At 47.4% G+C, this 24,108-nt stretch overlaps 1 protein-coding gene across 2 annotated transcripts in view; it reads right to left on the reverse strand.

Annotated features, from left to right (window-relative positions):
- The window catches only part of LOC126457469 (toll-like receptor 4), a 122,523-nt gene extending 112,581 nt beyond the window's left edge, over nt 1–9,942 (reverse strand). For both annotated transcript variants that reach the window (XM_050093760.1, XM_050093759.1), the window contains exon 1: nt 9,561–9,942. In XM_050093760.1, the coding sequence (XP_049949717.1) occupies nt 9,561–9,931 (371 nt within the window). In that variant the 5' untranslated portion in view covers nt 9,932–9,942. The remainder of the gene's footprint in view (nt 1–9,560) is intronic.
- Between the last annotated feature and the right edge of the window lie 14,166 nt (nt 9,943–24,108).

Raw genomic sequence — 24,108 nt, forward strand, 5'->3', positions numbered from 1 at the left:
TCCCGCCCCCCCCATCTCCCGCCAACTTCCCACCCCTCCCCATCCCCCCTCCTCACCGCCCCCATTCCCCCTCCTGACCACCTCCCCCCTTCTCCCGACCCCCCGCAAGCCCCGTTCGCCCCTGCTCCTTATCTACAGTGTCGTGGACGCTTTGACCTCTGCGATCACTGGGGCCCTTGACGCCCTCCTGCATTCCATTCCCCAACAAATTGCAGCCGCCCTTTCCCACTCCCTCTCCCCCATCACCGCCACCCTCCCCCAACCCCTGTCATGGCTGTTAGACTCCATGGCCTCACCATCCTCGTCTGGAATGCCAATGGCATCCACTGCCGCCGTAGCTGCTGCTGTTGCTGCCACCCCTCCCCATCCCCCTCATCCGCCATCCCACTTGTGCCCTCCACCCCCGGCCATCCATGCCCTCATCACTGCTAAAACCAGGCCATCTATGACTGGCAACGCACCTGCGACCCTGCCACCAAGCGCCGCATGAACCGCATGCAACGCGAGATACGGGCCGCTATTCAAGCCCATCGCAACAAAGCCTGGGAGGCAAAGCTCTCCACCCTCAACCTCTGCGAAGCATCTGCCTGGCGCCTGGTCTCCCATTTCCTCTGTAAGCGTCCCCATATTCCCCCCCTCCTGGTCGGTGCTGAGGCTGTGTGCGATCCTGATGCTAAGGTCAATGCCTTGGCTGATGTTTTTGCATGCAGCTTCACGCCAGTCGATGACCCCATCGACCCCACCCATGTACGCATGGTCACAACCCGAATCCACCAGTTCCTTGGCACCCATGACCCTGACGACGTAATCACCCCCGTCACGGATGAGGAGGTTGCCCAGGAGCTTCGGTACCTCCATCCTCGGGAAGCTGGCGGCCCTGACACCATGACCAACCAGCTTCTCAAACAGCTTCCCCCACCCTCCATTCCCATCCTTATCTCCGCCTTCAATTCCATCCTCTCCACCGGGCAATTCCCTTCCACTTGGAAACATGCGGAGGTGATCGCCATCCCTAAACCTGGTAAAGACCCTCGCTCCCCTTCCAGTTATCGTCCCATCAGCCTCCTTCCCGCCCTCTCCAAGCTGTTTGAGTGGCTGTATCTAAAGCGAGTCCTTATCCATGTCGTCCGGGAGTGCGTGCTCCCCATGTTCAATTTGGCTTCCGCCGTGGCCATGCCACCATGCACCAGCTCCTCCACCTCGTCGAGGAGGCACTGGATGCCATCGAGCGTCGGGAGTACTTCGGGGCCATCTTCCTCGACGTCTCCCGGGCCTTCGATTCAGTCTGGCATGAGGGTCTGCTGTATAAGATCTTTGACCACGGCTTCTCCACCTCCCATGTCCGTTTCATCGCCACCTACCTTGAAGGTCGCACTTTCCATGTCCGGATCCCGGGAGGTACCTCCACCAAGAGGCGCATCAGGGCAGGTGTCCTGCAAGGGAGTGTGCTCGGCCCTGTCCTCTACAGCCTTTTCACGGCCGACACGCCCACCGTTCCGTGGGTTCATCTTGCCCTGTATGCCGATGATACAGTGGTCTATGCTCGCTCCCGGAGCAAGGCCCTCCTCCGACAAAATCTTCAAGCTGCCATTGACACTCTCGTGGAGTATGCCAGAAAATGGCGCCTCGCCTTTAACCCTGTCAAAACACAGGCGCTCATCATGTGTCAGCGCTGGTAGCCCATCAATTACCCCCCCCCCCCCCCCGTCACTGTCCTTGGTACCCACGCCACATGGGCAGGGACCACCAAATATCTGGGGGTCACCCTGGACAGGGCCGTCACCTGGCGTCCCCACATTGAGGACATACGGCGCAAGGCCTTGGGGCGCCTCGGTCAGCTCTATCCTTTCATCAGTCCATCTTCCTCCCTTCCCCAGCATCTTGGCGTCCTCCTCTACACGTGCCTGATCCGCCCCATCCTCGAATACGCTTCAGTTGTGTGGGGTAATGCCGCCCCTACACATCTCCACCATCTCCAGACGATGCAGAACCGTACTCTCCGGCTTGCCCTCCGCCTCCCGTACCGTTTCCCAACCTGCTAACTTCATTTGCTTGCTGGTATCCCCCTCCTTCACGACCGTGTATGCTCTTCTGCCGTTTCCTTTCACCACCACTCCCGCCAATCTGCCAGTCCTCTCATCCTTTCCCTTGGCACCCGCCTCCATCACCTGGCCACCACCCGATGGCCTGACCTCCTTGCCCACTGATCCCTGTTCTCCCCTTCTCCCCTCCCCTCCTCACTCCCCATGTTCCCTTCCTTTCTTTCTCCCCCCCTCCCTGCCAGCTGCTCCACGCCTCTTCCACGTTCTCTCGTCCTTCTTTCCCTCCTTGTTCTAGTCCTCCACTCCCTCCATAGACTCTCCCCCTCCCGGGACCGCTCCCCTCCCCCTTATTGGTTCTCCCACCCCTCATTCTACTCGTGTCTGCCTCACCGTCTGTGTCAGCGACTGGCTAGGTTGGCCTTCATTTTTCTGATCTTCTTCTCCTCTCATTCTCTCTTCTGCTTCTTCTCTCCAATCCCATTAAAAGACCGGCTCGTCAATTGAGCCTTTCGTTTTCCTGCTTCTCTTACTGCCCCTTCTACTATTCTTTTCTCTTTCAAAAAAAAAAAAATACCCACCATCGCGTTAGCCACATGAGGCCTTTCGTTTTCCTCCACTTCTCCTGTCTCTCTCTCTCTCACTCTCCTGTCTTCTTTGGATATTTAAAAAAAAAGCATATGCACACCGTCATGTCATTCCCTACCGCCACGACTCCACTCGCCACACCGCCACGAGGAAGGCGAAGCGCACCAGCGCTAGAGCTTCCTGATCAAGCCGAGGGTCCACCCTCGCCTGTGCAGCGTCAGCCTTAGCGTCAGCAGCGCTGTGTGCTGCGACCCGCACACCACATGGTGGCGAGACTGGCCCCCCTGTACGCTGTGGCGACCGTTGGCGGCTTGACGGTACACCGTACCTCGTCTCTTTTGTTTACACAACTACGTCCTAGGTGAAGCAGGGGCCATACCTGGCCTGCGAAACATACAAGTTAATGTGGTTCAAAATGGTTCAAATGACTCTGAGCACTATGGGACTTAACTTCTAAGGTCATCAGTCCCCTAGAACCTAACTAACCTAAAGACATCACACACATCCATGCCCGAGGCAGGATTCGAACCTGCGACCGTAGCGGTCGTGCGGTTCCAGACTGTAGCGCCTAGAAACGCTCGGCCACCCCGGCCGGCTGAATGTGTTGGCCGTAGCATGCAGATGGCAGCCGTACATTCTCAACAGCCTATACCTACACGGATTGCGTGGTTGGGGAGGGTGCAACAGTAGTGGAGGGTGGAGGGCAGTGGGTGGTTTCGTTGTGAACACATTGTTGTGTCGTCTGAACAAGACAGAACCAGGGTAAAAGCACTGCAGGCGCAAAGATGCGAGTTGATGCCAGTGCCATAGAAACTCGCCACTTGCGCGACATCCACCAGCGCCAAGGGCGGCGCTGAGGATAAAGATATCGACTTCGCTCGGCCAATTGCCGGCCGAGTACAATCCGCCAATGACCGGACGACAACTTACAGAAGCCTACTCGGAAGATAGAAAAGTAGCTCTCGCCCACTTGGTTATAGATCATCGTCCAGGGCTTACTTGGCTGGCAACGTCGTTTAGTGAACTCTTAGATGTGAATAGACAGTTGTTGTAAATTGCATTTGCTTTGTACTGTGAAGTTTACCTATTCGCACTGAGTCATTGAGGGCCTTTTATTTGTGTTATATTACAATCATGGTTGCAGACTTCATTATTCAACAAGTCACGATGATAAGTAAAGATTTTAACTCATTGTGTGACTTTGTTAAAATTTTTGGAGTGTTGTAGAACCTTCGTTATGCTAGTCTGACCGAGAGGCACAACTGTGTAATAGTGGCAAGGAGAAATTGTCTTAGCAGTGTACTGTACCAGAAACCGTTTCATGAACTGACAAACTCGGCCTACCGTAACAACAGTGGCAACTCGGCCTCCACAGCAGTAGCGACGAGGCCTTTACAAAACTGGCAACGAGGGTTTACAAAAATCATGACTTATAAGCCAGACTTAGCGAGTTTGTAAGCGACTATATTAACAGATTACGTCAGTAAAACCTAGTAATTCGAAAAATACAGGCGTTCAAAAGCGATAGTTTGTCACTAGAGTACTCAAAAGTGGTCACAAAAGAAATGATCAGCCAAAGTAAAATACGTCCTTCCGCATCGTTCTGGAAGTAGCACAGCCTTTCAGTGTTATGTTTGCTTCCGTGTTTTCCTCTTTCGACATACGTTTGATGGCAACGCATATGATAAGTGATTCCTGATAATGAACGATTTTGCCAGCAACTAAGCTGCGCGAAGACAGCGGCGCCACACCATGTACAGAAGAAAATTCAAATGGCTCTGAGCACTATGGGACTTAACATCTATGGTCATCAGTCCCCTAGAACGTAGAACTACTTAAACCTAACTAACCTAAGGACAGCACACAACACCCAGCCATCACGAGGCAGAGAAAATCCCTGACCCCGCCGGGAATCGAATCCGGGAACCCGGGCGTGGGAAGCGAGAACGCTACCGCACGATCACGAGATGCGGGCTGTACAGAAGAGACAGCAATGAGAAGAGTCCACGTTCTCAGGTGGGCAGGTGTTAGTCAACCATCGCCCCCCCCCCCCCCTCAAGACCAGAATGTCGAAAGACTTCGGATCCGGAAATGGAAGGGTTAAGAAACTACAGGCTGATTGCCTGTAAGTTATGGCTTTAGCGTACGTATAAGAGGAAGTCAGGTCAAAACGAGAGCGTACTCATGTTGCTAAGTTTGTTTAGAGTACTCTGGGAAACACACATACAGCATATAGTCCCGATCTCTCCCCATGCGATTTCCATACTTTGGAGCCCTGGAAACGACATTCGTGGCTGCCGACTTGCTACGGACGAAGATGTACACGCCTGGGTACCATTGTGGTTGCAGAGGCAATCGCAAACACTTTTCCACGAGAGCATCGACCGTCCATTGTGTTTTCCGTGTGTCTCCTATTCATTTGACTGATTCTTATATCATATAGTTACACTGTGGTAATGATTAATAAGCTCCTTCCTGCACTGAATATGGGTGTTGTGTGTTGTCCTTATGTTAGTTAGGTTTAAGTAGTTCTAAGTTCTAGGGGACTGATGACCATAGCTGTTAAGTCCCATAGTGCTCAGAGCCGTTTGAACCTGCACTGAATACCTACTGCATAAGAATTGCACTGTGTTTGCCACAAGTTTTTTGTTCTGAGTGCTGTCAGTTTGGGTGTATTATTTCGTCTGGTCGCATGCGAAACGTAATGACGGAGTTTTACTGTGTAAGTTACGTTTTATAAGTAATACTGAAAAACGCCTGTAGAATTTTTATTTGTCTGTCGTTCATCGTGTTTACGAATTACGTATAAATTTCATTTGGTGTACAGCTGTTACAGCTGCAAGTGACTGTACACAATGGATCGTGGTTATTTAAAGCTCTGAATTATGCGAAAAGTTTGATGCGATCACGTAAATGACACTGGGGAAGGGTATGTGGTGTAATGTTTACACCTAAGTTAGTTTTACAACGAACAAAGTGTACCTCAACAACTTTTCAAAACGAATTACTTAGAACTAAACGTTTGCGACTTAAAAACAGTTTGTACTTTAGAGTAAAGATACCGGAACGAGAAATAGGTGAAAGAAGTACCAAAATTCAGCACCTATGTATCCTCCACGATTTTGCGTCTCACCTTCTTCCTGGCCTGACGCGTGAAGATTTGGCCACTAGTGTCTGTTCAAGTGATAATTACGCTCCGATTCATGAAACGAACGAATATCCGTGCGACCTTTCAGAAGACGAAAATGATTTAAGACAAAACAACAAATAATCTAGTAGGTTCACCACCTCGATGCATCGAATAAAATGCTTCGATGCTTCGAATATATCGAAGCTGTAACAACACAATGACTCAGTTCGATGCATAGATACTATACATCGTGCGTGTTTAATACACGAATGTGTAGTATCGTCCATCCCTAATCCAAACATTGTTTATGAAATGACCCTCGTAAAAACCTGATTTACGCAGACACACGAGATCCCGGAACACGTTTCTTGAAAACAGAGTTGTGACAGTAGTTTCTTAAACCCGGTGCCGTCAGTGTACGCTTCCGTTCCGACATGTGTGTCACGCCGCGCCATCGTTATATCATAAATGGAAACCTGGGCAGTTAAATTAGTAGTGGCGGACTTCATGCTTGTATACTTGAAACCGGTACGAAAGAAAAGGAACAAACATCTTGGAATACGTGACTCGACAAAGGGGAGACATCAGCTCTGATGTTCAGCGAATTTGTTGAAAGAAACTATTGTGCAAGACTCCAGAAGCTACTTAATCCAACTAAGAATGACGTCAGAACAATTCAAGGATCTCTGTTTTAAATGCGTTAAGAATAAAAATACTGAACGGGAAAACCATTAACATCGAAACTGAAACTGTGGATCACATTGCGTTTCTTTTCCTAAGTGGAGATTCTCATTCGTTACCACAGTACCCATATCGTGATCCAGACTCCACAATCGGTAAATCTGCGCCAAATATTTGTTATGGCAGCTATTTCGGAACTTGCTTTTCTCCGCCTTTCAGGCATTAAAGTTTTTCGCTTCGTACAATTAATTTTTGTACTTTGTATTTTCAACATTAACTCCACCTGTGGGCAACGTCCGTAATTGTACAATCTGTTTTACACAAGCTGTCTATTTCGTCAGTATCTTCGGATGATTTCGTACTGATCTGAGGACAGCTACACAATTTTTAATTGCAAATATGGACCTTTATTGATCTTAAATGGCTTGTTGTTTCTTCCAGTATCTCTTTTGCTCAATGACGCCAACAACTTGAATCTTTCTATGATTATATTACGAAGAACTTTCTCAGGTACAGTACAGCGTCACACTATATTCTTGTAATGATCATGAATACCGTCCCGCAAGCATCTATGCATAGTGTAACTGCCTATAAGCGAACAATTTTCTCTCTTTCCTAGTTTATGTCGCATTTAGGGACACGCCACCTAACCCAAAAACAAATGCAAAATGGTTCAAATGGCTCTGAGCACTATGGGACTTAACTGCTGAGGTCATCAGTCCCCTAGAACTTAGAACTAATTAAACCTAACTAACCTAAGGACATCACACACCCATAGCCGAGGAAGGATTCGAACCTGCAACCGTAGCGGTCGCGCGGTTCCAGACTGTAGCGCCTAGAACCGCTCGGCCACTCCGGCCGGCCTAAAAACACATGCAACTGACGGTTTCATGTCGCGATAGTTGGAAGGTCGCGAAACTGAATAGTGTCGTCAACGATTTTCGCCACGGCGCGCCGCGCTTGGGCAGTGGCCGGCAGCACAGTTCGAAACTTAACAAGGAAGCCCTTGAGTACGACGTCACAAAAGGCTGATGATGTTCACGGCATTCGACGCCCCACATATTGTCTACCAAGCAGCCACAATATTGGCTGCTAATGGCAAAAGGGGGCGGGGCTGGCGGTGTCCCAAGTGTGAGCACAGTATGAGGCTCCGCAGCGTAGTTGAACTTCTTAATCGACGAGTAACTCACAGCAGTGCTACGGCGCTAGTGGTGTTGATACAAAGCAGAGTAGTGGAAACGATAAAGAAAGTAGACATGGCATTATATCTACAACAGTTGCTGACGTTGACATTTCGTCAGAAAGAAACCGAAGAATTACGCAGAGTGAGAAAGAAGTGGCAGATGAAATGTTAGCGTTTCTGCACGATGAGTCAGTGGAATGTGTGCCGTCCTATACGACCGGCTGTGCAGGCATCCTACATCAGTAGTTACAGATGATGATACGTGCTTAACAAGTGGGAGTACTGTAGAAACAGATAGCGAGCCACGTAGTTCAACGTCCTTATCGGAGAGGGAGACACAAACACCTTCTCCAGTAAAACGTAGTAAATGACAGTCGCTGTTCAAGGAGCTGGTACGAAACATAATTACATACATTGAAGATCATCTGCTCCATAGTTAAAAAGCAATTATGAACATGTATCGAATATGTGCGCAGCAATATGACGGCGTTGTGCATAAGAAAAATTACGGATATCCAAGAGACGACGAGGCGCACTTGTTCCAAAAACTAGTATTTGCGTGATTCAAAGATATTCGATACAATTTACGGGATGTGCATGACAGTTTCCTACTACGTCATGCACACCAGTTTGCGCTCGATAAAGATTACAGCAATTTCAAGGAAGCAGTGGATGGTTGCATAGCTGTAAACAGGACTACAGAATTGAAAAACATAAGATAAAATTTCAAACAAAGCATCAGCTTGACGATGTACAGCAAACTGTGGAATCGGCCAGAAAATTTGTATATGAGATAAACAAACTTATCCCATCATTCAGTAAGGAATCTGTTTTCAACTCCGACCAATCGATATTTGAAGAGGAAATGCATTTGAAAGGAACCCTGGAAATTAGAGATACCAAATGAGTTGTTTCATGATTGATTAACATTAGTGCCTTTACGCATTTGTGTACAATTATGGCGACTGTTAATCTGGATGGTAAAATGGATACAAAGTTATTTATTACGGTGTGAGAAGTTGGAGGTGCTGTGCCCCTTACGATTCTTTCTCGTGTGCGTGGCCTTGTAAGAGCAGTAGGGAATAATTACGTCACAGCAAGGAAGAGTGGGAAAATGGGCGTAAGAGAACTGTAAATATGGTATGAGCACTGCTTTTGGTCAATAGCTGATCTAAATAACTTGGTTTTCCTGGATTCCTGGTCTGCGCATAAAAATCATATTTCCTTAGAGCAAACTATCCCTCCTGAAAATGTGTGACAATGCAATTCATACTACCTGGAAGCACAAGACCAATTCAAACTCTGGATGTTTGTTTTCCCTTGTCTAGACAGCATGTTGTCGCACTATCTGCGGCTACGCCTTTAAGGATAGCCAATCACGATAAGCTCCACGACAGAATGTTTCTCATTCCGTTGCTTGCCATACCATTCCATCATTTTCATCACCTCGTCACACTGACATGGTGCTATATGCATCCGTTAAGAGTGGATACCTAGCTGAACCTCATACGCGGTTTGTGATTCCCCAGGAGTTCGCTTTAAATTTTGATGGTGCGAACCTTTGCGACTACTGTGGCGTGCCACTTTTCGTTCGGTGTTCATAGTGCAAGTTAAAGCTTTGTTTTGAAAATTTCTTGAATGTCGACGATGTCCATTTTGGGAAGTGTAATACATACAGCCCATAGAAGGCTGATCTCTGCACTTTCCGGACAACTATTTTCTGTCGCTCTCCTGATCCACATGGTGAGTCATTAGCAGCTAATGTTTTTCCTGTCATAATTATTAACACATCACTTTCAGACGAATCTTACTTAATACTGAACTTACGACCTCGCACTCAGGGTGTCCCTTGTTAGTTTCAACGTGTAAAATACCCTTGAGGAGTAGCTCACAATACAGAAATGAAGGCATGCGATACATCAGAGACGGCAGCACTCACCAGTCCTCTGAAGCGCCATCAGAGTAAATTTCAGCCCAGCCAACGGTGAAGTTGCGGAAGCTGAGACGCTCGTAACAGATTGGGTAGCTGCCCCTCTCGATTGTCAACAGAGAGGCGCAGGAGACGGCACCGGCGTCGCGGAGGCCTATGCGCAGCGTCGGAACGTCGTCTGATTTCTCCCAGTCTCGACCGCGGCACACGGCCACGCTATCGTCTTCTAACTTGCACCGAATCTCCACCGTGCGGGAGCCTAACGGCACGCAGTTCTGATGCTGCGACACGTCGTAGTCGTAGTCGGCCTCCTGAGCAGCCGCCGCGGCCAGCCGCAGCAGGAGCAGCTGCAGAAGCAGCGCCCAGCTCGCGGCGCGCATCTCCGCACACTGCGGCCGCTCAAGGCCGTGTGAGCTGTCGTTGCGTCGCCACAGCCACCAGGAAAATCTGCCTCTATCGCGCCGCCCAGGGCCGCGCCTATCCCTTACATCCGCCTTATCTCCTCTTCGCTGACCAGCCTCTCGCAGACTGTGAGTAGCTACGCCGCCTCGTACTACGAGTATTGCGGGAATGAGCACGCCTGGCGGCGCACAGCACAGGTTTCAGATGTGCCGTGCATTTGTGTACTGCCAAAGTGCTAAATAAAGATATCCTGCGAATCAACTGCACTATTGGTCATTCAAAATTGCAACACCATGAAAACTAGACGCAAAGGACATTCCATTTCGGAAATCGTTCCGGAATTCAATATTTCGCGATCCAGAGTGTCAAGGGTGTGCCGAGAATATCCAATTTCATGCATTACCACGGACAAAGCCATGACCGACGACCTTCACTTAACGACCGAGACCAGCGGTGTTTGCGTGGAGTTGTCAGTGTTAATAGACAAGCAACACTGCGTGAAATAACTGCATAACACAATGTGGGACGTGCGACGCACGAAAATCAGAGAGATTAGAGCCCACACAGAGGCATACCGACAATCCTTCTTTCCACGAACAATACGAGACTGGAATAGAAGGGAGAACCGATAGAGGTACTCAAGGTACCCTCCGTCACACACCGTCAGGTGGCTTGCGGAGTATGGATGTAGATGTAGATGTATCCGTTAGGACGGTGTCGCAAAATTTTGCATTAATGGGCTATGGCAGCAGACGAGCGGTTCGAGTGCCTCTGCTAACAGCACGACATCGCCCGCAGCGCCTCTCCTGGACTCGTGGCCATGTCGGTTGGAATCTAACACCGTCTTCAGACCACGAGTGGCCTACCGGGACCATCCGACCGCCGTGTCATCCTCAGAGGAGGATGCGGATAGGAGGGTCGTGGGGTCAGCGCACTGCTCTCCCAGTCGTTATGATGGTATTCTTGACCGAGGCCGCTACTATTCGGTCGAGTAGCTCCTCAATTGGCATCACGAGGCTGAGTGCACCCCGAAAAAATGGCAACAGCGCATGGCGGCTTGATGGTCACCCATCCAAGTGCCGGCCACCCCCAACAGCGCTTAACTTCGGTGATCTCACGGGAGCCGGTGTATCCACTGCGGCAAGGCCGTTTCCATGGTTGAAATCTAGATGACTGGAAAACCGTGGCCTACTCAGATGAGTTTCGATTTCATTTGGTAAGAGCTAATGGTAGGGTTCGAGTCTGGCACAGACCGCAGTATGCCATGCACCCAAGTTGTCAACAAGGCTTGTTCAAACTGGTGGTGACTCCAGAATGATGTGTTCTGTGTTTACACGGAATATACTGGGTCCACTGGTCCAACTGAATAGATCAGTGACTGGAAATGGTCATGTTCGGCTACATGGAGACCATTTGCAGGCATTCATGGACTTAATGTTCCAAAACAACGATTTCATGTCACCAGTGTATGCGACTGGTTTGAAGAACATTCTGGGTAATTCAGTGAATATTTTGGCCACTCATATCACCCGACGTGAATCCCATCGAACATCTATGGTACGTAATCGAGATGTCAGTTCGTGCGCAACATTGTACTACGTCAACATTTTCGCAGTTATGGACTACCATAGAGACAGTGTCGTTCGGTATTTCCGCAGGGAACCTCCAGCGACTTGTTGAGCCCATGTCGTTTGCTGCATAACACTGGACAACGGAGGCCCGGCACTATTATAGGAGGTATCCCGTGACTTTTGTCACTTCAGGGTATAGTGTATATCGTCAAGTATATACTGTATGCTTGGATACGCTAATGACTAGCAAATCAGCGTGAATGCGCAAAGTAGGTAGGAGTAGAGCCATTCACGTTCTGTATATAAGGAAAGATTAGGGAGCCAGATTATCATTGGAAAAAAAAAAAAACATTCGAATGAAAAAAAAACGCATTTGTATGTTTGTTATTTGCGATGAGATCGCTTCACACACTATGTAAAAAAGAAGAAATGTCTACTAGTACATGCTGGTATTCGTTAGAGGCAGGATTGAAACCTATCGAGATTGTGATTTAGCGTTTCCCTATATTGTTCCTCACATTGACTGTGATTTCCCGACTGTCACTTGAGTCGACGGCTTCCAGATGGCCATATTCAACCACGTGCAAGAGCTCAACGACCCCACGTGACCAGTGCCCGATAGGGCACACATATGGTTAACTCAGACATGCAGGATCATACAGATACATCACGAACACTAAGTCAGGAAATGGACTGGTATCCACCGAGACACACATCAACATGGACAGTCCGACAAGATCTGGAGCACCATGTACTGTCACTTGAACTGATGGTCTCAGAAAGGCCATAGCCAACGCCATGCAGAAGCTCAACAGCCCCACGCATCTAGCGCCTGGGACAGACATATGCTTCACTCAGACATGCAGCATCATACAGATACATCACGAACACTGAGTCAGCAAACGGACTGGTATACAGTGAGACAAGTATCAATATGAACAGTGCGACAATGTCTGGAGCACCGTGAACTGTTAGCACGACCACCATTGTTGTGGCTTGCCTTGATGCTGCTGCAAAGAGAGGTATTTGATAGTCGTCCATCTAACGACAGCACCAGCTGCAGGAGCGGCACTGCATCTTTTATCTAGGCGAGTACAACATCACAATGGATGTATCAGTGCTTAGAGGCTCCGACGAGAACGAAGGTTGCCACATGGCAATCGATAACTTCATACAGACCCAGCACCTGGCGTGATGGTATACGTTGCCACTTGCTGCACAACACGATCACCTTTTGTTCGCACGGTCGATAATGTGGAAAGCAAGCGTCACATTTCTAATGTTTTAAGACCGGTGGCTGCATTCAGTCTGCCAGGATACTTGACCTTATTTTTCAACAAGATAATGCAAAACCGCACTTTGCTCTTACAATACTGACAGGATACCTTGACATATAAGGTATTTAAGGAAAAGTTCGAAATACTGAGGCAAATACAAAAAAGCGACAGGGAAACATGGGTAATATACAACACGTACACGACCCAAGAAGGAACTGGAAGACTGGAAGATCAAGAACGAAAAGCTCGGATTAAAAATGATGTAAGATAGGGATGAAATCTTTCTGCCCTACTGTTCAGTCTATACATCGAAGAAGGAAAGACAGGAATAAAAATAAGGCTCAAGAGTGGAATAAAACTCAAGGTGAAAGGATATCAGTGATAAGACTCGGTGATGAACATTATTATCTTCAGTGAATGCGAGGAAGAATTACAGGATCCGTTTACCTTGGAAGCAAAATGACCCATGGTGGACGAACCAAAGAGGACATAAAAAACAGGCTGGCACAGGCATAGAGGGCAGTCCTGGCCAAGAGGAGCCTACTGGTTTCAAATATAGGCATTAATTTTAGGAAGAAATTTCTCGTAATGTGCGTTTGGAGCACAGAATTGTACGGTAGTGAATCACAGGCAGTGGGAGAACGGGGGCAGAAGAGACTCGAAGCGTTTGAGATGAGGTGCTACAGAAGAATGTTGAAAATCGAGTGCACTGATACGGAATGAAGAGGTTCTACACAGAATCGGCGAGGAAAGGAATATACGGAAAACAATGAGAAGAAGAAGGCAACGATATCATCCAAGGATGCCGACTTTCCAAAATTTCTGTGGGTGCATGACAGTGGCGGAATGTAGTTTTTTTTTTTGGAAATGCCGTGTGGCTAGGGCCTCCCGTCGGGTAGACTGTTCGCCTCGTGCAAGTCCTTCGAGTTGACACCACTGCGGCGATTTACGTGGCGATGGGGATGAAATGATGATGATAAGGACAACACAACACTCAGTCCCTGAGCGGAGAAAATCTCCCACCCAGCCGGGAATCGAACCCGGGCCATTAGGTATGGCATTCCGTCGCGCTGACCACTCAGCTACCAGGGGCGGACACAAGTACGTTGAGACCACCCTAGCTCAGTCTGTAACACAGCTGATTTAAAAGCAACAGAAGTGAGATCAAAATCGGATTCAAATGTACTTGAACGAAGCCACAGACCCAGTGGCGCAAGGTACGCGATACGGGGCCAACCTCAAAAGTAAAAATCCTGGCGCTTTAACATAAAATGTATGACCTATCATTAACTAACGTAACTTTCATTGCAGCAGGTAGGAAAAGAAATTTAATGGAGTGTGTTGTAAAAGCCCATGTAATATAAGTAGAGAGATCATCGCTTACTATATTCAAAGTATTAAACAAAAATTATTAATACCGATAAATGTTATTAAAAATTAAATACATTATAGTGATTCACAGTCAGTATCAATAAGCATAGGCCTGTAGTTCCATCTGTTGTTTAATTGATTTGTACTTATAATACCTCACTGCACTCACCTTGACATCTAGTGAACTAGACCATGCGGTGTATTTCTGTGTGATGGAAGTTATTGATTATTTCACTGGCACCAGTAGATCACTTTGGATGTTGTGGAGACTGGGTTCACTAACTCTCTCTTTGGTCACAAAATTTCACAGATAGTTCTTCATAGGAAGGAGCTTCAAACATAAGCTTCAGCCGAAGAAAAAGCAACAGGAATAATCAAAAACAGGTAAAATTTTGTGCATTAATCTGGAACGCTACAGCTACGGTTGAAGTCATTGTTACTAATAATTTGTTAATCTAGTGAGGCTACTCATATTCATCAATTGAAGACATAAAGTCTGAAAATGGGTCCATGATCATATTTTGGCTCTTTATTTTACGGGTCGGTCTTGATCACACAAACTTTTGCACTTGGCTATTATCAGTTTCGGATACTGCCATCTTCAGATCATAAAATATTCTTATGTAGTATCAAAGTCAAACTAAGCATGTATGGTACATAGTAAGGACACTTACTATGTACCCACATGTTTCGCTTGAAATTAGAATTATATTAATACTTCAGCTGCTAACGGGCGTTGATATATATCAACAGGGACAGGTGAAAATGTGTGCCCCTACCGGGACTCGAACCCGGGATCTCCTGCTTACATGCTAGACGCTCTATCCATACCTTTTTTTTTTTTTTTTTTTTTTTTTTTTTTTTTATCGCTGTGTCTGGTCGCCGTGGACATCACATGACATCCACTCAAGTTCGTTTGTTGATCCTTCTGCTCAGTTTTTTATTACAAAGGCCAACCAGCTCTCTGGCCGAACACGCTGAGGTACCGTGCCGGCAGAATTTTACAGTTGAGGTGAGTTTTGAACTCACGACCCTCTATGCAACCATCTAGTATCATAACCACTACACCACGGGGACTGTATCCATCTGAGCCACCAAGGGCACAGAGGATAGCGCGACTGCCAGGACTACCCCGCGCACGCCTCCCGCGAAACCCTCATTCTCACCTTGTACGTCCAAACACTACATTCGTAGCGCCCCAGCCCAACTCATCCATTACTCGTGGAAGACATTCTTACCAAGTCCCGTAAGAGTTTGGGGAATACACTCCTGGAAATGGAAAAAAGAACACATTGACACCGGTGTGTCAGACCCACCATACTTGCTCCGGACACTGCGAGAGGGCTGTACAAGCAATGATCACACGCACGGCACAGCGGACACACCAGGAACCGCGGTGTTGGCCGTCGAATGGCGCTAGCTGCGCAGCATTTGTGCACCGTCGCCGTCAGTGTCAGCCAGTTTGCCGTGGCATACGGAGCTCCATCGCAGTCTTTAACACTGGTAGCATGCCGCGACAGTGTGGACGTGAACCGTATGTGCAGTTGACGGACTTTGAGCGAGGGCGTATAGTGGGCATGCGGGAGGCCGGGTGGACGTACCGCCGAATTGCTCAACACGTGGGGCGTGAGGTCTCCACAGTACATCGATATTGTCGCCAGTGGTCGGCGGAAGGTGCACGTGCCCGTCGACCTGGGACCGGACCGCAGCGACGCACGGATGCACGCCAAGACCGTAGGATCCTACGCAGTGCCGTAGGGGACCGCACCGCCACTTCCCAGCAAATTAGGGACACTGTTGCTCCTGGGGTATCGGCGAGGACCATTCGCAACCGTCTCCATGAAGCTGGGCTACGGTCCCGCACACCGTTAGGCCGTCTTCCGCTCACGCCCCAACATCGTGCAGCCCGCCTCCAGTGGTGTCGCGACAGGCGTGAATGGAGGGACGAATGGAGACGTGTCGTCTTCAGCGATGAGAGTCGCTTCTGCCTTGGTGCCAATGATGGTCGTATGCGTGTTTGGCGCCGTGCAGGTGAGCGCCACAGTCAGGACTGCATACGACCGAGGCACACAGGGCCAACACCCGGCATCGTGGTGTGGGGAGCGATCTCCTACACTGGCCGTACACCACTGGTGATCGTCGAGGGGACACTGAATAGTGCACGGTACATCCAAACCGTCATCGAACCCATCGTTCTACCATTCCTAGACCGGCAAGGGAACTTGCTGTTCCAACAGGAAAATGCACGTCCGCATGTATCCCGTGCCACCCAACGTGCTCTAGAAGGTGTAAGTCAACTACCCTGGCCGGGAAGATCTCCGGATCTGTCCCCCATTGAGCATGTTTGGGACTGGATGAAGCGTCGTCTCACGCGGTCTGCACGTCCAGCACGAACGCTGGTCCAACTGAGGCGCCAGGTGGAAATGGCATGGCAAGCCGTTCCACAGGACTACATCCAGCATCTCTACGATCGTCTCCATGGGAGAATAGCAGCCTGCATTGCTGCGAAAGGTGGATATACACTGTACTAGTGCCGACATTGTGCATGCTCTGTTGCCTGTGTCTATGTGCCTGTGGTTCTGTCAGTGTGATCATGTGATGTATCTGACCCCAGGAATGTGTCAATAAAGTTTCCCCTTCCTGGGACAATGAATTCACGGTGTTCTTATTTCAATTTCCAGGAGTGTATGTGTGCATCCGCACAGAAGAAGGATGTCATGACCGGTATTGCCAGAACTATACAGGGTGGTCCATTGATCGTGACCGGGCCGAATATCTCACGAAATAAGCGTCAAACGAAAAAACTTCAAAGAACGAAACTTGGCTAGCTTGAAGGGAGAAACCAGATGGCGCTATGGTTGGCCCGCTAGATGGCGCTGCCATAGGTGAAACGGATATCAACTGCGTTTTTTAAAATAGGAACCCCCATTTTTTGTTACATATTCGTGTAGTACGTAAAGAAATATGAATTTTTTAGCTGGACCACTTTTTTCGCTTTGTAAAAGATGGCGCTGTAATAGTCACAAACATATGGCTCACAATTTTAGACGAATAGTTGGTAATAGGTATGTTTTTTTAAATTAAAATACAGAACGTCGGTAAGTTTGAACATCTTATTTCGGTTGTTCCAAAGTGATACATGTACCTTTGTGAACTTATAATTTCTGAGAGCGCATGCTGTTATAGCGGGATTACCTGTAAATACCACATTAATGGAATAAATGCTCAAAATGATGTCCGTCAACCTCAATGCATTTGGCAATACGCGTGACGACATTCCTCTCAACAGCGAGTAGTTCGCCTTCTGTAATGTTCTCACATGCATTGAGAATGCGCTGACCTTCAGCTGCTAACGGGCGTTGATATATATCAACGGGGACAGGTGAAAATGTGTGCCCCGAGCGGCACTCGAAGCCAGGATCTCCTGCTTACAGGGCAGACGCTCTATCCGTCTGAGCCACCGAGGGCACAGAGCACAGCTCGACTGCAGGGACTATTTCGCGCACGACTCCCGCGAGACCCACATTCTCACCTTGTATGTCCACACACTACATTCGTAGTGTCCCAAGGAGACTCAAGAAACATGACAGTTTCTTCCACGTATACCTCGCGAGATGAGCATGATGGAAAAAATCAGAGCTATGAGGTCATGCGGGGAGTTACCGACGTGGGTTCTTCACATACACCATCTGCGAACGGAACAGGAGAGAGAGGCAGCGTTAGTGGTATGCGGAATACCCCCAGCCACACTAAAGGCGGACCTCATCCAAATACACATGTAGGGTCTGTTCTGTATTTAGCGCTATTCCTTGGCCACTTGAGAACATTTTAGTTCCGCCGAAGTCGATTCTGTTTCATACCATTGCGGTGCCGCAATGGGATTCATGATCTATGTTGCAATTGTCGCGTATCTGGTATACGGTTTATTTTTGTCGTAAACACATCTTGCAATAGTTCAACTTCCGTTGTCCTATGGTGTAAGAAGTCCGCGAAGTCTTGAATTTTTAGTGATGTGCTCATTTTCTTTATTTTCACCGTGACAACTTTACAGGCTATATTTGCCTGCCTGCTCATTTAATTTATCAGTCGGTACTGTAGTATGTTTCCATGTGGACATCTTTCTGGCTGTTGTCTCTTCGGTCCTGTGACAAGTTGGAGCTGTGATTCTTTTTTTTCTTCGCCGTTTTGTCTATCATTTTCGTCGTTCTTGTCTGTTCGTCGTCTGTGTTTTGTCGCTTTCTCGGTTTTTCACTGCTTCCCCTGTTCGACGACTTTGCGATGACGTCGTTGTTCTGGTTCAGATTTGATACCTTTCTCAGGTGGTACGTTTCTCCTTTATCCAGTGCTCACAAGTCCGCGACACGGTCGGGACAGAGCTCCCGCCCGCGGGATGCGTCGCGTCGATTTGCATGCTTTCCGCGGCCTGTTGCAGCTCCAGTTCCTCCTGCACCTGTTGCGGCATGCGCGCGGTCATCAACAGACCTTGCTGCTCCGCCTCGCCCGAGCTTCCGTGGCTAATGTGCCTTTTTTTTCTGCGTTTCGTGCCTGCTGGCCCCTATCAGGGACCGGTCCACCCTCGGCCCAGGGAGAGGGAGAGGGCCTCGCGGCCGCCGCCGCTGGGCTGCCGTTGCTCACGTTTTCTTGCGGCTGTGTCCGCTCTGGCGCTTCCGCGTCCCTAATCGAGGGAAATTCGGTGACGAGATTCTGTGCTCTCCCAGAGTACGTATCTTCTCTGAGCAGCTGTACTAGTTTCTTTCGGGGGCATTCGTTTCTCATGTGTCGAGTAGCGTGACAGATGGGGCAGGTCTGCCGCTGTCCAGTAGACAAGACGAGACCCCTGTGCCCGAAAACGTTAATGAAAGACGGGATATGTTTTCTAAGGTCGATTTTAACAGTTCGGACGCCCACCTGTAATCCGCAAGCACTCTCCCGTTTTTCTCCGGTGAGTCCAAAAACATTCCCATAAAACCTACAGCTCTTTATGATTTCTTCGTGTGGTACTTCGAAAGGTAAATTGTAGATTCTGACATTCCGGATATCGTATCCAGTAGGGAACCCGCGCCCGCTGCATGGGGGCAAACACGTTAACAATCAGCTAAGCAGGTGGACACCAGTACTTTAAAAGGGAGTGAGGCGGAACTACGGGCTTTCCGCTGTGTTACTGAAATGTACACTGAGCACGCAGTAAAGGATAGGAAGACGAGATTTAGAAAAAGAATTACAGTTCACGCAGATGAAAAACTTTATCGTTTCCAAGTAACATTTCTAATCCTGGCAGAGGTAACAAAGGACTTCGAAGAGTAGTTAAACGAAAAGGACGATGTCTTGAAAAGAGGTTAAGCTAAAGCAAGGGTAATGAGGTGTATTCGAAGAGAGAATTACATTAGAAAATGAGACATTGAAAGTAGTAGACGTATTTTGCTATTTGGACAGTAAAATAACTAACGATTGCCGAAGCAGGTAGAATATAGAATGCATACTGCTAATGGCGAGAAAAAAGTTTTTCTAACTAAGATTTATTTATTAACATCAAATATGAATTTAAGAGCTAGAAGTTCTTTTCTGAAGAGATTTGTCTCAAATGTAAAGAAGTGAAACATGGACGATGAACAGTTCAAACAGTAAGAGAATGGAAGCTTTTCAGATGAGGTATTACAGAAGAGTGCTGAAGATCAGACCGGAAGATCGATAACTAATGACGAAGTAGTGAATCGAATGGAATGGAAAGTAAAGTTTACAGCAGAACACGAATGATACCATTCTAGAAATTTCTTAGATCTCACAATTCTTAACAATAGGAAAGCAACTTTTACATCTACGTTAAGCCAACCTATACTGATAACCACATTACACAAATCGTCACACCATCCAAATATACACAAGTATGCTGTTTTTAGATTCTCGTTGAACAGGCAGTGCCGGCCGTTGTGGCCGAGCGGTTCTAGGCGCTTCAGTCTGGAACCGCGCGACCGCTACGTCGCAGGTTCGAATCCTGCCACGGGCATGGATGTGTGTGATGTACTTAGGTTAGTTAGGTTTAAGTAGTTCTAAGTTCTAGCGGACTGAGGACCTCAGATGTTAAGTCCCATAGTGCTCAGAGCCATTTGAACCATTTGAACAGGCAGTACTACTAAAGGCCGTAAGCACCAACACAAGGAATTGACCCCATCAGAACAAATGCATAGAAATACGGGTACAAAGCAAAATCAGTTGATACAATGTCCTACAAAATACAACAAAGTACAATCCAATATCACATGCCGTCCTCCTGCTCTGGAAAAAGCTACCCTGCACCCCGCGCACAGTTACATGTCGTGTTGCTTTTAATAAGAAATTGAATCAGTTCCTCTTGTCACCCTCATAATGGTTCCCCAAAAATTAATCGCTAATGGCCAGTTTTGCCAAACAATAAACCAAACCCTTGCATCTTCTTCCACTAACGCTTCTTACTGTTTTTATTTCGCAGTCAGCCACGTCACTTCCTTTTGCCATATCTTCACAGTATTGTGTTTTATCACGTTCGTGTTTCTCTCTCTCTTCCACCACCTTGTCTCATTTTCATTGTAGCTACCCTCATACTTTTTAACTACCTCATCTTAACTTACCCGTGTTGTTGTACTCAAGAACTAAAGTAAGCAGTGCTTCTTTATTTCTGTTTCCGCACTGTAGTATTTACTTTATGTTTTCTAATAATATATGCTAGATATAACTTATATTTATGGTAATGAGTATAATGCAAAAAAGTTAGAATGGAGTATAATGCAAAAAAATTGGAATGCCAGTTTAGATATAACAGAATGGCTGACAGACGTAATGTCGACAAGTTAAAACCATACACAAAAATGAGTTTAAGCATGTGTGTGTGTGTGTGTGTGTGTGCGTGTGTGTGTGTGTGCATGTTCCATATCTCCTACCGCATCATGCATGACGTTTAAATTTATTACTTCTTTTTCTACTAATTCTATTCGCAACACATATTGCAGACAGTATCCACATACACCGATGATTACACCTACAAAATTATATCATTGTATGGCGCATAGATACGGATATCTCTGGGTATCTGAGACTACACGGAAGTTCTGCAATCGTTGGCCATCTGTTGCCCACCTGCGTGACGCCTTTGTTAGAAACATAGGATCATAGGAAGCACAATTTTTTAACATCGCATGACGTCATCCAAGATGGCGGATTTTGGCGGGAGAATAGTCCAATTGTGCTACATCCACTAACCTAACCTCGAGAAAAAATGGCAGGAATTTTGAATTTTGGCGGGAAAATAGTCCAGTTATGCTACGTCCACTAACCTAAGCCTCCGGAAGAAAAAATGGCGGTATGTTTCAATTCCAACAGGATAATGCATGCAAAAAACCTTACTTTTCTTTATTATTATTGATTATCATTTATTAACATTCATTATTATTTATTATTATTTATTATCATTTATTATCATTTATTATTATTTATTATTATTGACCTGCCTCCACTAGAAAATTCCCTCCAAATTCAAATTCCAACACGATAATGGCTGCAAAACCTTACTTTTGTTTATTATTATTCATTATTATTTATTAACATTCATTATCATTCATTGTCATTTATTATCATTCATTATCATTTATTATCATTCATTATCAATTATTATTATAGGCCTACCTCCACTAGAAAATTGCGCCAAATTCAAATTCCAACACGATATTCTCTCGAAAACTGTACTTCTATTTATTATTATCATTTATTATTTATTGAAGATGTCCGATTTTCTCGGTGAGAAAGCCATTAAAATTGTCTGCCTCGGAGCTGAATCACACAACGGTCGACCGTTCGCTGCCACACTTTTGGCGCCACGTCCAAACCTGTTGATGCCAACCGCTCACCGTCCACCACGTGTCCCCGTGCGAGCGAGAACGCAGTGCTACACTTTTGGCGGAAAAGTTTCCTCGACAGCAGAATCCGCCATGACTATATAACAGCACGTTTGGACCGCACTAGAACGCCTGCTAATTGACTCGCTCTCGCGCCCGCGTAATAACTGTACAATCGCTGCGCCGCCGCCTCGCTTACGTCACACACCCTCCATACACGCGACGGACATAGCCTTCTACAAATACCTGGAAAATGACTCTTTATTTCAGACATTACGGTCATGTAGGTGTGTCCCAACTGACTTCTCCATGCTCACACAGCGAAACTCCAGAGCGCAGCTGACGTACGCACGACCGGCTGCGCTCGCTCCATCGGCAGCTCCCTGGCCGGCTGACGTCAAGCGATCACCGCACACCCCCACGGCCAGTGCGCCAGGTAGGTGGCGGTGAGCGGCGCCTAAGGGTCCCGCCACAAACGGTCAGCCGCGCTAGCCTCAGATTCCGAATACGTAAACATCTTTCCACGCCCGCGAGCACTTAACGCTGGACAGGATGGAACCTGTCGACCGTGTGCCGGACAAAGGATACGTTTGGCGCCAAAGTTTGACCGACAGTGGAATTCCAACATGACCGTATAACAGCGCGTTTGCGACATATCTTTTTGAAACTTTTACTTCTCATAGGTTTCGATATGTAAGGCTGACATAAGGCAGTTTCTGAAATCCAGTAGTGCACTACACTTGGCAACACAACCACACCCATCAAGATATTCATTCCAATCCAGACCTGTAACTCCTCTACAGATAAATTTGTCCAGTTATTTGTCTACTCACTCACATTCTGACCAGATTGCCGTTATTGCGCAAAAACAGCTCAGACTGCGCTGTGCTGCTCGGGGAAGTAAGGAAGGGCAGCACTTTATTTATTTGGATCCCTTTTATTTAGAATACTGGAAAAAAAATCTACCTTCAGTTACTTGTCCTTCTCTAGAGTAAATGAGTCAACGTTTGAATCGTACCTAGTTGCAGCTCTGTCTCAATCGATCATCTCGTACACCCTCTGTTATGATTTAACACAGATGTGAGTAAATTTAGACGTGAATGATTCTCTGTCCTCCTGAAAAGCATCAAATACAGTATTCAACTCGCGTGTATCACTGCTACCTCGGTAGACATACACTATAATACGAACTCAACAAGAAAAAATTGACTGCCTTCCTTATGCGGCTCGCTTCGAAGTCATCGTTTTCCTGCATTCCTCTTGTTGCCGCATACTTGACTCCATGTACAAATTCCCCACTGCGAACCAGAAGTTAAGCAAGTACGTTCTCATTTTCAACGCATTTCGGTGTATTTTAGGTTAGTTTATATCGATGCGCTAATCAGTTTTCGCATTTCTTTCGATTTTATGTCAGATCCATCCGTGCGACCGCGACGTAAGTTATCGTTCTGTGTTCTAAAATTGTCTCTAAATGTAACCAAGGCGTACCAGTCACCTCCACATTCGGAGAGCGCTTGCTCTGCTTTCTGTATCTCTTTGCACATGCACGCCTCGCGGAAGGCTCCTAGGACCGGCGGTAGAGTAGTGTTAACGTTCGAATGAGGATCCTCCACGAGTTATATGGAGAGCGCTGTTCAGATGCAGGTCCACAATACGCCGCACACGGGGTAGTGTTTGAAGGTGGATCCGCCTCGCGCAAGGTAGGAAGATGTATTTTAATGCAGATCCACAGTATCCAATACCCGAGTTAGCGTTCGAGTGTGGATCTCCTGCGTACTATATATCCGGAGCTGTGTCTGAGAGGCGGATCCACCATATGCAGCATCCGTGATAGGGTTCGCGGGTGGACCAAGCACGCGTGACGTCCGGACAAGTATTCTATGCTCGAAGTTTGTTCCACCAGCCGATGGGACTGGGTCCTGGGAGCCGTCTGCGAGGCGTGCATGTGCAAAGAGATACAGAAAACAGAGCAAGCGCTCTCCGAATCTGGAGGTGACTGAATACGCCTTGGTTACATTTAGAGACAATTTTAGAACACAGAACGATAACTTATGTCGCGGTCACATGGATG

The sequence above is a fragment of the Schistocerca serialis genome, chromosome 2, assembly GCF_023864345.2.
Source record: "Schistocerca serialis cubense isolate TAMUIC-IGC-003099 chromosome 2, iqSchSeri2.2, whole genome shotgun sequence".
In the NCBI taxonomy this organism is placed as follows: Eukaryota; Metazoa; Arthropoda; class Insecta; order Orthoptera; family Acrididae; genus Schistocerca; species Schistocerca serialis.